The sequence below is a fragment of the Cherax quadricarinatus genome, chromosome 68 (genome assembly GCF_038502225.1).
Source record: "Cherax quadricarinatus isolate ZL_2023a chromosome 68, ASM3850222v1, whole genome shotgun sequence".
In the NCBI taxonomy this organism is placed as follows: Eukaryota; Metazoa; Arthropoda; class Malacostraca; order Decapoda; family Parastacidae; genus Cherax; species Cherax quadricarinatus.
In genome coordinates, this window is record NC_091359.1 from 5,371,676 (window position 1) to 5,388,680 (window position 17,005).

The window sequence follows — 17,005 nt, forward strand, 5'->3', positions numbered from 1 at the left end:
TTTCTTCAATACACAAGTTTTAGTTTTATAAGTTAAATCTTTGGTTATTTTTGTATAGTAAACATCGGGCATTTGTGTTCTTTCCTCTTTTTAGGGGAAAAGATAACGTGAATGTCCCACCTCATAACATGCCGCCAAATTTAAAAATGTTGGTCTTCAATTCAATTCAAAGTTTATTCTCCATAAGGATTACAATGCTGAGTTTACAGAATTTGGTTATTGTGTGGTTTACATGTAGTAAAATAATAATTACAGAGTGTACCACTAGAACACCTAGCATGGCTAGGCATTTCAGGCAGACTTAGTTTAATTCTTAATTTTAAAATATTACAAATTATGAGGTAAGTTGGTATTATGGCTAAGTGACTAAATACTAGTTTTGGGTTAATTAGTTTATTTAGCAGTATAACCATAGTAGCATATGTGTAAATTACCTAATATAACCCCGCAAAAAAGTCAGACAAAGTGACTTATTTCCATTGGGGTCTTTGTAATATCTTATTATTTAAAACCTAGCAGTAAGTTACAATAGAAATCAGTCATGATTAAAACCTTGAAAGTTAAAACAACTAGGTAACTCAACTGTGTGAAAATCAGTTACAATAAAACGAGATGCAATAGAAGTAAAGTAAACTGAGTTATTTACATTAACAATAAAGAGAGAATCATCTTACAATACAAGAAATCACTCATTTCCCTTTCTGTAGCTTCATTCATTAGGTACCTTGTAGTTCTCTTCTTGAACTAGCTCATGTTAGGACAAGTTTTGACATGTGCAGGCAATCTGTACCACTCCTTTATTGCTGTGCAATAAACAATGTTTAAGGCCTGATCACCTACTTCCCTGGTACCATACTGGTTTTGGTTCCTAACCTTAACATATCTGGTTATTGAATGTTAAAGACTGTTTATTTATTTATTTATTTATTTATTTATTTATTTATTTATTTATTTGAACACGATACAGAGAAGTACAAGGAATACAATTTTTAAAGTGCAGCATGCCAAAGCCCCTTGTATGCAGAGCATTATGTAAAGAAACTGAAGTTATATCTCATTTATAAAACTGCTCACAAGCAGTGTAGTCTAAGTAAATAACACAAAAAAAAAAGTCAAGACAAGGTGACTTATTTCCAATGGGGTCCTTGTGTGTTTCCAGAACACACAGAGAGGAGCACTAAACCCGTAGTGATCATACAGCACCCTGGGAATGAGAGTTAACTATGTTTGATCATTGTCCTCATCGCTCTCGGGCCGTGTGGACAGATGCGCAGTAGCTCCTGAATCAACTGATTTCTGCGCAGTTTTCAGAGACCCTACAAGTCACAAGATGGCGGACCGTCAAGGCAGGAGAGTAAACACGGTCTGTGTTGCATTCACACAAGGGTCCCTCAGTGTTTCTACAATGCATACAGTGATGCCATGCATTATACGCGACGTCTACGGTATCCCCAATGAAGAATTATATGGCGTAGCTTTGAATGGGATGTCAAGGATGTTTATAAAATTCGTGAATGCCGGCTTCTACAACAAGATTGTTGAAACTTTTCAAGAAAGGAGAATGGTGGTGAATTCAGCTGTGGAAGTGTGTCTACATGACGTGTCGACGTATGTCACCTGGGTCAAGGTGAGAAACGTGTCTTTCGAGGTGGAGGAGTACGATCTGCGGGATGTTTTTGGCAGATACGGAACGGTGCATGCAGCGACCAAGGGAGTGTGGAGAGAGGGCCCATACGAGGGGTTCCCAGAGGGCTCCTTCACCATCAAGATGACGCTCCGCCAGTCGATTCCCTCTTACGTACGTCTGGAGAAATATAGGACCCAGGTGTTTGTTCATTACGCGGGCCAAAGGAAGACATGCAAACTATGTAACTCTTTTGAGCATATGGCTGCCCAGTGCCCCCGTCAACTGGTTGTCCACTCACGGGACCATTCACCTGTGGGCCTACGGGCTGAGGCTTTCGTGACTGAGCCTGGTACCTCAGCTGGGCAAGTTCCCAGACTTTGGAGTGACGAGATGCAACACGAGGACACATTATTGTAATGTATAATGTTTTTATTCCTATATTTATCATATCTTCTGTGTGCTTTGTGCAAGGAGGTTTTATTGTACAGTGTAACAGGAGTGTATTGTAGGTTTAGATTCTGTTAGTGTATTTTCTGAGCAGGTATTACCATGCTCTTTTCATTGTTAGGTGATGGTTTACCCTTTAATACGATATGATTGTAACACTTAGGGTCTGATGGGGGTTGACACTAGATCATTGTATTTGCAAGTGGCTAATTATAGTGTTCTTTTATTTATTTATATCTTGTATTGTGTCTTTTTCAATAAAATATAAAAAAAATTAATTACTGTCATATTTAGTCTAGTAATTGATATTTTATTAACATCTGGAATAATGTGTTGCATGTCTTAGAGGCATATTTCATTAATGAAATGTTAGGCCTGTGTTGCTGTGACCCCTTCCAGACCACTTGTAGCACCTGTATCCTCCTCCTCAGTGAACATATACTCACCTTAGGTATAGTACATTGTACAAAATTGTCTTCAGTACCTGTTATGATGTTTTGATGTTCGTCATGGCATAAAAAGTTTAAAAAGGTAAGTAGCAGAAGAGTTAAACCAGTCACTGGAAATTTCTTTTATATTCCAGGCATACTTGTTTCACCTGGTAACATTTTAAAATACTGAAACAAATATGGACATGCACTTTTTTTCCTGTGACAATTAGTTTGACTTCGTGTGTCATTTACATTAGCATACATCAAGGCAGTTAATTTCTTCTTGGTTTCCTTTGCCCCAGATTTTGATTTTTCATCAACACAACAACAACAAGTAACAACAAGTAAGAGGGAGGTGAAAGTGTATAAACTAAGGGAGGAGGAAGTTCGGGTGAGATATAAGCGACTATTGGCAGAAAGGTGGGCTAGTGCAAAGATGAGTAGTGGGGGGGGGGGGGTTGAAGAGGGTTGGAATAGTTTTAAAAATGCAGTGTTAGAATGTGGGGCAGAAGTTTGTGGTAATAGGAGGGTGGGTGCAGGAGGAAAGAGGAGTGATTGGTGGAATGATGAAGTAAAGGTTGTGATAAAAGAGAAAAAGATAGCTTATGAGAGGTTTTTACAAAGCAGAAGTGTTATAAGAAGAGCAAAGTATATGGAGAGTAAAAGAAAGGTGAAGAGAGTGGTGAGAGAGTGCAAAAGGAGACCAGATGATAGAGTGGGAGAGGCACTGTCAAGAAATTTTAATGAAAATAAGAAAAAAATTTGGAGTGAGTTAAACAAGTTAAGAAAGCCTAGGGAAAGTATGGATTTGTCAGTTAAAAACAGAGTAGGGGAGTTAGTAGATGGGGAGATGGAGGTATTAGGTAGATGGCGAGAATATTTTGAGGAAGAAAGGGAGGCGGTAATTTCATGCACTGGCCAGGGAGGTATACCATCTTTTAGGAGTGAAGAAGAGCAGAATGTAAGTGTGGGGGAGGTACGTGAGGCATTACGTAGAATGAAAGGGGGTAAAGCAGCTGGAACTGATGGGATCATGACAGAAATGTTAAAAGCAGGGGGATATAGTGTTGGAGTGGTTGGTACTTTTGTTTAATAAATGTTTGAAAGAGGGGGAGGTACCTAGGGATTGGCGGAGAGCATGTGTAGTCCCTTTATATAAAGGGAAAAAGGACAAAAGAGATTGTAAAAATTATAGAGGAATAAGTTTACCGAGTATACCAGGAAAAGTGTACGGTAGGGTTATAATTGAAAGAATTAGAGGTAAGACAGAATGTAGGATTGCGGATGAGCAAGGAGGTTTCAGAGTGGGTAGGGGATGTGTAGATCAAGTGTTTACATTGAAGCATATATGTGAACAGTATTTAGATAAAGGTAGGGAAGTTTTTATTGCATTTATGGATTTAGAAAAGGCATATGATAGAGTGGATAGAGGAGCAATGTGGCAGATGTTGCAAGTATATGGAATAGGTGGTAAGTTACTAAATGCTGTTAAGAGTTTTTATGAGGATAGTGAGGCTCAGGTTAGGGTGTGTAGAAGAGAGGGAGAATACTCCCGGTAAAAGTAGGTCTTAGACAGGGATGTGTAATGTCTCCATGGTTGTTTAATATATTTATAGATGGGGTTGTAAAAGAAGTAAATGCTAGGGTGCTCGGGAGAGGGGTGGGATTAAATTATGGGGAATCAAATTCAAAATGGGAATTGACACAGTTACTTTTTGCTGATGATACTGTGCTTATGGGAGATTCTGAGGAAAAATTGCGAAGGTTAGTGGATGAGTTTGGGAATGTGTGTAAAGGTAGAAAGTTGAAAGTGAACATGGAAAAGAGTAAGGTGATGAGGGTATCAAATGATTTAGATAAAGAAAATTGGATATCAAATTGGGGAGGAGGAGTATGGAAGAAGTAAATGTTTTCAGATACTTGGGAGTTGACGTGTCAGTGGATGGATTTATGAAGGATGAGGTTAATCATAGAATTGATGAGGGAAAAAAGGTGAGTGGTGTGTTGAGGTATATGTGGAGTCAAAAAACGTTATCTATGGAGGAAAAGAAGGGACTGTATGAAAGTATAGTAGTACCAACACTCTTATATGGATGTGAAGCTTGGGTGGTAAATGCAGCAGCGAGGAGACGGTTGGAGGCAGTGGCGATGTCCTGTCTAAGGGCAATGTGTGGTGTAAATATTATGCAGAAAATTCGGAGTGTGGAAATTAGGAAAAGGTGTGGAGTTAATAAAAGCATTAGTCAGAGGGCAGAAGAGGGGTTGTTGAGGTGGTTTGGTCATTTAGAGAGAATAGATCAAAGTAGATCAAATTAACATTAAGATCGACAACACTCTAATTACCAGACATAATGAGAGCAAATTCCTAGGCCTATACCTTGACAACAACCTGAATTTCAGCACCCACATCCAACACATAACCAAAAAAGTATCCAAAACAGTTGGGATCCTCTCCAAGATACGATACTACGTGCCACAAAATGCCCTTCTCACACTATACCACTCACTTATGCTATTTGTGCTTGGGGATCAACTGCAGCAACACACCTAAAGCCAATAATAACCCAACAAAAAGCTGCAGTAAGAATAATCACTAAATCCCATCCCTGGCAACACCCCCCCCCCACTCTTCATAGATCTAAACTTACTCCCTGTTCAGTACATCCACACTTACTACTGTGCAATCTACATCTACAGGACCTAAAACTCCAATATTAACCTTGACCTAAAACGCTTTCTTGATAGTTGTGACAGAACCCACAGGCATAACACCAGACACAAACATCTCTACGACATTCCCCATGTCCGACTAAACCTTTACAAAAATTCAATGTATGTCAAAGGCCCTAAAATCTGGAACACCCTACCTGAGAACTCTAGAACTGCAGAGACATTCATCACCTTCAAAACTACCATTAGAAAACATCTTATCTCCCTGATAAACCCCATCAACTAACTACACGAATACCACCTGGTGGTTCACACTTACACTCACTCACCCATTTGACCATAAACAGAAATATTAATCTCAATCTTAAAATAATGAATCCTATGATACTCCAATACTGAAACTATGTACTGTGCCAAAACAAAAGCATTCACATTGCTAAACTCACAAACTAGTATTTAGTCACTTAGCCATAATACCAACTTACCTCATAATTTGTAATATTTTAAAATAAAGAATTAAACTAAGTCTGCCCGAAATGCCTAGCCATGCTAGGCGTTCTAGTGGTACACTCTGTAATCATTATTCAACTACATGTAAACCACACAACAACCAAATTCTGTAAATTCAACATTGTAATCTTTATAGAGAATAAACTTTGAATTTGAATTTGAATTTGAATGACATGGAAAGCATATAAATCTATAGGGGAAGGAAGGCGGGGTAGGGGTCGTCCTCGAAAGGGTTGGAGAGAGGGGATAAAGGAGGTTTTGTGGGCGAGGGGCTTGGACTTCCAGCAAGCGTGCGTGAGCACGTTAGATAGGAGTGAATGGAGACGAATGGTACTTGGGACCTGACGATCTGTTGGAGTGTGAGCAGGGTAATATTAGTGAAGGGATTCAGGGAAACCGGTTATTTTCATATAGTAGGACTTGAGTCCTGGAAATGGGAAGTACAATGCCTGCACATTAAAGGAGGGGTTTGGGATATTGGCAGTTTGGAGGGATATGTTGTGTATCTTTATACGTATATGCTTCTAAACTGTTGTATTCTGAGCACCTCTGCAAAAACAGTGATAATGTGTGAGTGTGGTGAAAGTGTTGAATGATGATGAAAGTATTTTCTTTTCGGGGATTTTCTTTCTTTTTTGGGTCACCCTGCCTCGGTGGGAGACGGCCGACTTGTTGAAAAAAAAAAAACGAATATTTCACGTATGTTTGGCAGTTATTTTTTTTTTTGCAGTAAATGAGTTATCACTGTAGCCTTGAGAATATTACTGGCGAGTACAGGTTAAAACTACTACAAATAAGCATGAGCTTGCACTCGATAGCTCCCATTGCATAGGGATGCAGAAACAAGCTGAAGTGATCCTACTTGCTACTTTTAAGTGGACAGCATATGCTTCAAACATAACTATTTCATTAGCAGAAGGGTAACACACACTGGTTACATGATGAAGGGATTCATTCTCAGCAGTAAAGTTTGTTTTGAAGAGTATTGTGCTTCTAAAACTTGAACTAGTTGGCATTCAACTTACATTGTTGTATCTACTTTGCTTTCTTGCCTTATTATCTAATTGCTAAGGGTAACCCCTTTCTACTTTTTGTTATAAGAGGATTTTCTGTAATTTACACAAATATAGAAGATTTAACTAATAACTGTTCCACATTCATTAAATTTTTTTTTATTTGCTTTATGACCTATGAATAATAACCTCTTACTTTTTCCTAAAGCTACGGCCATCACCCGCGAGGCTGAAAGGCTGAAGACTGAAACACAGCAGTTAATGGATGATAAGATAAGATAAGATTTCGTTCGGATTTTTAACCCCGGAGGGTTAGCCACCCAGGATAACCCAAAAAAGTCAGTGCGTCATCGAGGACTGTCTAACTTATTTCCATTGGGGTCCTTAATCTTGTCCCCCAGGATGCGACCCACACCAGTCGACTAACACCCAGGTACCTATTTGCTGCTAGGTGAACAGGACAACAGGTGTAAGGAAACGTGTCGAAATGTTCCCACCCGCCAGGAATCGAACCCGGGCCCTCCGTGTGTGAAGCGGGAGCTTTAGCCACCAGGCCACCGGGCTCGTGGACGTTCAGGCTCAGATTGAAGAAACTTCAGAACTGAAGAATCGTGGATGGACACAGCATCAAGTTACAGCTGAACTCCTTTCAGATACTTCCACAGCAGAGGGCCAAGCAAGCAATGCTATCAAGAAGGCAGAAAAGACACTTACAGAGGCCAAAAACACACTTACTGTTCTTGAAGGTATTTTTCCTTACAGTACTCTGCTTATGTAACAAAATTACTTTTCATTAATGTGCACTTGCTCATTTATACTACGAGTTGTTTAAATAATTAAGTTTGTTGTACTCAGATACAAGTAACCTGAGGGGGTTTGAATAGGTAATGTCCTGCTCCTTATTGCTTGCTTTCTCATTAGACAACTAGATTAGGTTACATGTCTTCTAAATTCTAATATTCCACCTTTTATTATTGTATTTAGGGGAAAGCATCTAACCTGTTGAATGGGAGGCAATTGGGTTCAATCCAAGAAAGGAAAGGACAAGTTCAATTCCTTGGATGAAGAAGCTGACCTGGGAAATCTCTTGTTCTCTGCCTTCCCTGTATTTCTAATCTCTAATAATTTTCTCCATTCCTTAGACACCAAACTTACTTTTCACCAGACTAACACCTTTCGCGCTAATCTGGTTCGTACCTCTCCTCTCACTATAGATGCCCCTTATGTCTACTCTATTTCATGTTCCTCTCATCCTCTTCATTATGTTGGAGAAACTGACCATTCTCTTTCTGACAGACTCAAGGAGTACAAAAGAAGTGTTAGGCTTTCTGGCACCAACAGTACTCTTTTCTGTTAGAGATCAGTCATCCTATAGACGGCTCTTCTACTAAAACTGCCTACCCTACTTTTAATTTTCACAGTTACTGTCTTGTTGAATCCTCTTATGCACAACTTTCCTTGTATGAACCTTAGTCCTAGCTTTGTCTCTGTAGATGCCTTTCTTTCTCTATTTTTCCTTTTTCTTGTTTTGGGTTTCTTTCTGCCTTGAGTGTCATATCCTTTACTTTTTTTTTACCCCCTTCATTTTTTTTGTCTTACCCCTTGTGGGCCCTTAACTCTCCTGCAGTGCTCCTCTTTCATGGCCTTTGACTCCACTACTACTACTACGACTTTCACTTTTGCCTCCTTTTTCTTTGCACCTTTCTATTTCTTGTCCCACCAACCACTCTTCCTACTATGCACTACCACTACTGTTACAACTTCCACTAACTGCCTTACCTCTACTACTGCTGCTACTCCCATCTCTCTTGTCCTATCCCCGCCAGCTTGCCTATATATGTATATTGGCTCTGCCTCTCCTTTCTGTTAGGGTGACTTTATAAATGGTCCAAGTCAAACCAAAACGTCGTCATAAGCTCCTCTCTCCTATGTGCAGGTTATTTGTATATGGGTGTGAAGCTTGGGTTGTAAATGCTGCAATGTGTGGTGTAAATATTCAGAAAATTTTGAGTATAGAAATTAGGTGTGGAGTTAAAAGTATTAGAGGGCTGAAGAGGGGTTATTGAGATGGTTTGGTCATTTAGAGAGAATGGATCAAAGTAGAATGACATGGAGAGCGTATAAATCTGTAGGGGAAGGAAGGCGGGGTAGGGGTCGTCCTCGAAAAGGTTGTAGGGAGGGGGTAAAGGTTTTGTGGGCAAGGGGCTTGGACTTCCAGCAAGCATGCGTGAGCGTGATAGGAGTAAATGGAGACAATTGATTTTTGGGACTTGACGAGCTGTTGGAGAGTGAGCAGGGTAATATTTAGTATAGGAATTCAGGGTAATCGGTTTTTATATAGCCAGATGAGTACTGAAAATGGGAAGTACAATGTCTGCACTTTAAAGGAAGGGTTTGGGATATTGCCAGTTTGGAGGTATATGTTATATATTCTTCTAAACTGTTGTATCTGGGTGCCTCTGCAAAAACAGTGATTATGTATGAGGTGAAAGTGTTGAATAATGAAAGTATTTTCTTTCTTTTTGGGTCACCATGCCTCGGTGGAAGACGGCCGACTTTTTAAAACTTATGGAGGAAATGTTATTTTAGTGCCAGGAATCCCTGTATTGTTAATTCTACACCCTATGTTGAAATTGACCAAATTACTAATTGCTGATTATTGGGTAGTTGAAATAGTTGATTGGGCAACATACTAGTGAAACAGGTAAGTATTTTGGTCGACTGGAACTACGTAATTGGCCTAAAATAGGACTCGAAGTGGACAAAATCACCAATGCGTAAATATTGCTGATGCAGCAAAATTCGTGAAAGCTTAATTTCATCGATTTTCTATCAAATTTCGTACTTTGTTTTATTATCTTCAGAAATAAACGATTCTCTACCATTTCATAAGAAAAGACTAAATTTTTCTTTTTTTTAAAGTCTCGGACATTGTGTACAAGTTTCAGATTGAGGGGCTGAACAGTGAAAGGGTTCAAGATTATTGCTTCCCATCATTTTTTGAATATCAGCACAATACTTTTTTTTCAGAAAAGATCTGTGTTTTTCTAAACATTCTTTTAAAACCCAAGATACTTGATCCTGCAGTATCACTATCTTGATATCTAATACTGTGACTGATTATTTTAGTGGGCTTCACTATCTGGTTGCTGATGACTGCAATCTGCTTTTTGTCATCTGTAAACACACTGCAGCTTCGAATTTAGTATCTTGTGCATGTGCTTCAATGTAAAAATTTTATTCTTGTTTATATTATGTCATTTTTTAAAATCTTCAATAGAAGATTTGATTCTGTTGTGGTAGTGGCTGCCTAGAGACCTGTTATACTTGGAGGTTTTTGGGGGTCAATGCTCCCACGGCCTGGTGGGTGGATCAGGGTCAGATCAACCAGGCTGAACCACAACCTGACTGGTCAGGTACTGACTTTAGATGCCTGTCCAGTGCCTTCTGGAAGACAGCCAGGGGTGTATTACCCAGCAGATGTCATTTATCTCTCTCACTATTGGTATCCTTTCCCTATCACTTAGGAGTGTTACCTTAGGATGGTTATGCCTTCAACATATGTATGGCATGTGAATTGATACATTCAGTCCAATTTCATTTCTATGGAAAATTAACATTTTTGTTACAACTCAAATTTCAGGATTTGACAAGCAAGTACAGGAGAGCCGTGGCGAGGCACTGAATGCTCTAGTTCGTGTAGCAGAGATCGAGAAACTAATTGGAGAAGCTGAAGCACGTACTCTTGATGCTGAGGAAGCACTAGTGGGGGCCGAGTCTGATGCAAAAAATGCACGTGATATTGCCAAGGAAGCACAGAAGACAGCGAGTGACGCTAGCAAAGAAGCTGGTGATGTGCGAATCAAAGCAGATGCTACCAAAGATGAAGCTAGTTCTCTGAAGGATGAAGCAGATCAGCTGGCAAGTAGGGTAGCAGGGACAGACTCAACTGTAAGCACATACGAGTCTCAGGCAGACGATGATCATCAGCAGGTGATGGAAGCTCAGGAAAGAGCCAATCAAGCTAAGGATCGAACAGATATTGCCAGTGCTAAGGTACGTGAAGCGTATGAAGTAGTACAAGAAATCTTGGATATACTAGAGCGTTCACCAGACCTTGACCCATCACAGCTGGAAAATTTAGAACAGCACCTAGAGGAGGCATGGCAAACTTACTACCAAAGCGGTGTGGAAACTACAGTTACCGAGCTCCTAGAAGCTCGTAGTTGGCAAGAACGTCAGATTTCACTGTATGAAGAGGAGATTAGAAGACTCCAAATTGAGGTTGTTAATATAGAAGAAATAAAGATTTCCCTTCCTGATGGCTGCTATAGTCAAACTAAATTAGAACCTTAAATTAGTCCTAAGGAATAATACTTTTAATGGTTGTATACAATCAGAAGCAATGCATAAATGTTATTAGAATGTACACTAGACAAAATAATTTATAGGTTTAAATACTAATTAATATACTAGTCTAGCATTACTGCCAATTGCTGTGCTCACAATTCTTCCATTCTTTCCTTTACTCCTGTAAGCTAGATAATGCAGGATTCTTAATAAACTTCTGCTCTCGCATTCCTTTTTTTAAAACTGCAATTTTAGTGACAATGTTCTTTGGGAAAGGTAATTTTATTCAGCATTTCATAAATGTTCAACTTACGGTACCAAAACTACCTGAAAATTGAAATTTACTCTAAAATTTTATAATTTTCACAGTATATTTGTGTGAAAAGTAATTGTTCTGGCAATTAAGAAAGTTATACCTTGTTAACACTGCTTATTTGGAATGTTATACTGTACATATTTAGACTGGTGTAAATTACACTTTGAAATGTTTGATGTTTAGAAATTTAAAAATTACATGAAAATACTGTTGTAAGTTGTATTTTTCACACTGAGAAGTTCCAATGGTATACATGTAATTGAAGTGTTCAAAGTTGCACAGTAAGTACTCTGTATTTAAGAAGTGTTGGGTAATTTGCTGTATAAAACTTGGCAGCAGTGACATGAGGCTGTATGGCCAGAACTTCCACAGGTTCAACCAAAGATATTACAAGAATGTGAACAGAAACCTTTGTTCTGTTATACTGCCATTTTAGTGCATTGTGAGTCTTGATTAAAATGTGCCAATTCTTTATACTGTACAATGTGGTCAAAATAAAACTATTGTTTTTGTTATATGCCTTATTTGCCAACATTTTTTTTTAGCATAATTCTAACGCTAATAGAAAATCGTTAAATGGCTACTGGAGTCGAGTACACTAGGCTCAGAAAAGTTACAATACTTGTCATTCAAGCATGCTGGCCCACTCAAACTATGGTTACAAAATATAGAAAAATATAGTGGTGTACTTACCAATGATTTAGTATTTTGTATGCTATCCCTTGCACATTTGGACATCCTTCAATGGTCTTGGAAGTGATTCACAAATTCTTGGGATAAATTCTCCCAAGACTCGCAGATGGTGACCCCCAAGCCATGGGAGTGAGCTGATGTCCTTTTCCTGTAGATCTCATCATAGCCCAGATATTCTCATTGGGATTAAAGTGGTGATGGTGAGAGGTGTAGTATGGTGTCTGATGGTGAAAACCTAATTTTCCCAAAATGGTCTCCATTACCAGGGGCTTCTATTTATATGTCAATATCAGCTAGGTCTGTATATGTTTACCTGGAGAGAGTTCCGGGGGTCAACGCCCCCGCGGCCCGGTCTGTGAAATAAAGATTGTTACAGTTATAGGTATATGGAGACCATGTTAGTGTGAAACATCAGGTAAAGTATGGGCATGAGGTCAAAGAAATGGTGGGGGGCTGGACAAGGTGTGGTCTTTGCCATGCGGGAATAGTGTAGGTGTGTGGCCATGGGAGAAATTGTAAGGGCATGTTATGGGGGTAGGTTTTTGGAAGGATGGCATGTAGCTATTGGGGAATTGTAGAGGTGGGTTATATGGGTGGGGATTGTGGGTGGAATGGGCAAGATTAATAGGTGAGCAGTAAGGACATGTGGAAGGGGTTGGTGGAATGAGCCAAGTGTGGGCGAAGGGTGTAGGGAAGGTAGGCTGCTGGACAGCATGAACCTTGCTAACAAATACTGACAAGTTGCTTCAGAAAGAAGCAAATTCCTAACACAGGAGTCGTACACTTGAGCAAACGCATACCTAACACAGGAGTCATGGTCCCAGTGTCTACCTGTCATCTCAATATAGCATTCTTCGGGTCACCATGCCTCACTCACACCCCACTCTGCCTTTATATACCGTCTTTTTAACCTCCGTATATTAGAAGTGATTAAGGTTCCAGGACAATTATTATTATAATCAAAAAGAAGCGCTAAGCCACAAGGGCTATACAGCGAGTTCCAGGACAAACATGTCCTAATGTTTACTGTCTACACTGTTACTGTTTACACTCTACCAGGATGCACAGCAATCCACAACTGCAGGCCAGACCAAACTAAAAAAAAAAAGTAAAAAGTATTTACAAGTGTGTTTAGCCACATCTGCTTACCCCCATACCCGAGCCACTGATAACATTTATGAATTTGTTGACTGACCGTATTGCAGGCACCTTTGGTTTTGAATGATCCAGTCTTCTGAAAGTTTTCAGCTTTCATGTAGAGCCGTGTGCCAGCCCGGACATTAATGTTCTGAGAGGTGAAGACTGGCATCCTGTGAACATACCCACTCATCCTACTGTAAGCTGCACTAACTTCTTTAACGCCAATAGATGCCTAAAGTGAACCAGGGTTCAATGTTAGAATTTTGGCACTTCAATGGAGATTACCATACTCTTGATCAAAAGAATGATTGCCTTGGGTTCTGACATGCATTCCCTCAGGCCCTATACCCCCCCCCCCCAAAAAAAAAAAAGAAAAAAAAGCCCATAGGGGTTATATAGTCTGTGTAAAGGAGACAACCAGGTTTGAACCGAGAGGATAGTTAAATTTCTTGGATCAACCCATCATTAGTATCATAGTGCCTCCGAGGCTGCATAATAGGAAAACAAAACATGGCAATGAAGCAAAAGAATTGGGGCCAAACCCTTCACCAGCATCAATTTTAATCATAAGTGCTACACCCACAAGGGTCAACCAGTTCTCACCAGCATCAAGGAATTGCCCTCCTGGAGTTTACCTGGAGAGAGTTCCGGGGGTCAACGCCCCCGCGGCCCAGTCTGTGACCAGGCCTCCTGGTGGATCAGAGCCTGATCAACCAGGCTGTTACTGCTGGCTGCACGCAAACCAACGTACGAGCCACAGCCCGGCTGGTCAGGAACCAACTTTAGGTGCTTGTCCAGTGCCAGCTTGAAGACTGCCAGGAGTCTGTTGGTAATCCCCCTTATGTATGCTGGGAGGCAGTTGAACAGTCTTGGGCCCCTGACACTTATTGTATGGTCTCTTAACGTGCTAGTGACACCCCTGCTTTTCATTAGGGGGATGTTGCATCGTCTGCCAAGTCTTTTGCTTTCGTAGTGAGTGATTTTCGTGTGCAAGTTCGGTACTAGTCCCTCTAGGATTTTCCAGGTGTATATAATCATGTATCTCTCCTGGCTGCGTTCCAGAGAATACAGGTTTAGGAACCTCAAGCGCTCCCAGTAATTGAGGTGTTTTATCTCCGTTATGCGAGCCGTGAAGGTTCTCTGTACATTTTCTAGGTCAGGAAAACTTAAGCAGTAAAATGTCAAGTATGTATCTACAACAATGCAGACAAACATTTTTTTTTATTATCACACTGGCCTATTCCCACCAAGGCAGGGTGGCCCGAAGAAGAAACTTTCACCATCATTCACTCCATCACTGTCTTGCCAGAAGGGTGCTTTACACTACAGCTTTTAAACTGCAACATTAACACCCCTCCTTCAGAGTGCAGGCACTGTACTTCCCATCTCCAGGACTCAAGTCCGGCCTGCCGGTTTCCCTGAACCCCTTCATATATGTTACTTTGCTCACACTCCAACAGCACGTCAAGTATTAAAAACCATTTGTCTCCATTCACTCCTATCAAACACGCTCATACATGCCTGCTAGAAGTCCAAGCCCCTCGCACACAAAGCCTCCTTTACCCCCTCCCTCCAACCTTTCCTAGGCCGACCCCTACCCCGCCTTCCTTCCACTACAGACTGATACACTCTTGAAGTCATTCTGTTTCGCTCCATTCTCTCTACATGTCCGAACCATCTCAACAACCCTTCCTCAGCCCTCTGGACAACAGTTTTGGTAATCCCGCACCTCCTCCTAACTTCCAAACTACGAATTCTCTGTATTATATTCACAGCACACATTGCCCTCAGACATGACATCTCCACTGCCTCCAGCCTTCTCCTCGCTGCAACATTCATCACCCATGCTTCACACCCATATAAGAGCGTTGGTAAAACTATACTCTCATACATTCCCCTCTTTGCCTCCAAGGACAAAGTTCTTTGTCTCCACAGACTCCTAAGTGCACCACTCACCCTTTTCCCCTCATCAATTCTATGATTCACCTCATCTTTCATAGACCCATCCGCTGACAAGTCCACTCCCATATATCTGAATACATTCACCTCCTCCATACTCCCTCCAATCTGATATCCAATTTATCATCACCTAATCTTTTTGTTATCCTCATAACCTTGAAATTGGCACTCATCTGGTCCGTATTTCCCGAGGGCTCCATCTATGCCCCTCGTTTCTTTCCTCAAAGTCTACCAGAGAGTTAGTACCCTTGGAATTTTCTTCTCTCAGAGAAGAACAGTATAATGTGCCTTTTACACTTCAGGAACTGGAGGCAACGCTCTCAGCTTGCCGATCATCGGCAGCTGGACCTGACGACATTCATATTCGTATGTTACAACATTTACATCAGTCAGCCCTTGTAGTCCTCTTACACCTCTTCAATCTTATTTGGGCACAAGGAGTTCTTCCCCAGCTGTGGAAATCTGCCCTTGTTCTCCCTTTCCGCAAGCCAGGTACTACAGGACATGATGCCTCCCACTATCGTCCCATCGCTCTTACTAGTGCAGTATGCAAAGTGATGTAACGTCTGGTAAATCGACATTTAATGTGGTATTTAGAGACACACAACAGTCTCTCCGCTAGTCAACATGGCTTTCAGTTAGTTTAATGTTTATTATGCACCCCATACCCATCCTGTGGGCGGTAGTCAAAAGATTACAGAGGTACATAATTGGTCCAGGGACTGGACTCAAAAGTTTTGATAGCTGAGCAAGTTACAGAGGTAATGAATTCACAATTTACAAAGGTAATGAACTCACAATTTACAAAGGTAATGAACTCCAGGTAGGTCTAGTCACAATCATGACAAGTTACAAAGGTATTTACAGATTACAGAGGTACGTAATGGGTCCAGGGACTGGGCCTCAGAGTTTTGATAGCTGAACTAGGTACAAAGGTAATGAACTCACAAGTTACAAAGGTAATGAATACTGTAAGAATGGTTACTTACGTTTATACATGGCTACAATCATGAACAAATTATAGTGTAATGAGCAATTCACACTCCCACACCCGGTCACAACTAATGAGTTATTGGTGCAAATATTGATTGTTGAGACACACACACACACACACACACACACACACACTTCATAAGGGCCGTTTTACCATAGACCCCTTACTACGCTTGGATAAGTATGTTCGTAATGCCTTTGCAAATAATCACTCAGTTATTGCCATATTTTTTGACCTTGAGAAGGCGTATGACAACTTGGAGGTATAATATTTTGGCCCAAGCCCACTCCTTAGGCCTCCGAGGCAATCTACCATCCTTCCTTAATAACTTTTTAACTGAGAGAGACTTCCGTGTTCGAGTCAATAATGTGCTTTCCCCGGACTTTGTCCAAGCTGAAGGTGTCCCTCAGGGATGTGTTCTGAGCACAACACTTTTTCTCCTTGCTATAAATGATTTGGCCTCTGTTCTTCCACCCAATATTTGGTCATCACTCTGTTGATGACTTCGCTATTGTTTGTGCAGGCGCTGTCATCTCATTGCAGTTTCTCTCCAGCATGCGGTCGACCGTGTTTCCACTTGGGCCACCACGCATGGGTTTAAATTTTCCAGTACCAAAACTCGCCAAATTACTTTCACTAGACGCTCTGTCATCTCCGATCATCCTTTGTATCTCTATGGCTCTCGTATCCCCGAAAGTGATACAGTCAGGTTTCTAGGCCTTCTCTTTGACCGTAGGTTATCCAGGAAACCTCATATTACCTCTTTGAAGGCAACTTGTCACAGCCGGCTAAACCTTCTTAAAACCCTTGCTCATCTTTCCTGGGGAGCTGATCGTCGAACTCTGCTTCGCCTAC

General features: G+C 40.7%; 1 protein-coding gene across 1 annotated transcript; it reads left to right on the top strand.

Annotated features, from left to right (window-relative positions):
- The first annotated feature begins 1,330 nt into the window (after positions 1 to 1,330).
- LOC138854715 (laminin subunit gamma-1-like) lies at positions 1,331 to 11,875 on the top strand. The gene is made up of 3 exons (XM_070099480.1): positions 1,331 to 2,040; positions 7,233 to 7,444; positions 10,342 to 11,875. Exons 1-3 carry the CDS (start codon positions 1,331 to 1,333, stop codon positions 11,052 to 11,054), a joined length of 1,635 nt encoding a protein of 544 aa, XP_069955581.1. The 3' UTR covers positions 11,055 to 11,875.
- Positions 11,876 to 17,005: the final 5,130 nt, after the last annotated feature.

Bases quoted from the DNA above. Each gene is read 5' to 3' on its own strand.
- LOC138854715 (XM_070099480.1), top strand. From the start codon at position 1,331: ATGGCGGACCGTCAAGGCAGGAGAGTAAACACGGTCTGTGTTGCATTC. The intron at 2,041-7,232 runs GTAATGTATAAT...CCGTGTGTGAAG, and splicing joins CAACACGAGGACACATTATT to CGGGAGCTTTAGCCACCAGG. The intron at 7,445-10,341 runs GTATTTTTCCTT...CTCAAATTTCAG, and splicing joins CACACTTACTGTTCTTGAAG to GATTTGACAAGCAAGTACAG.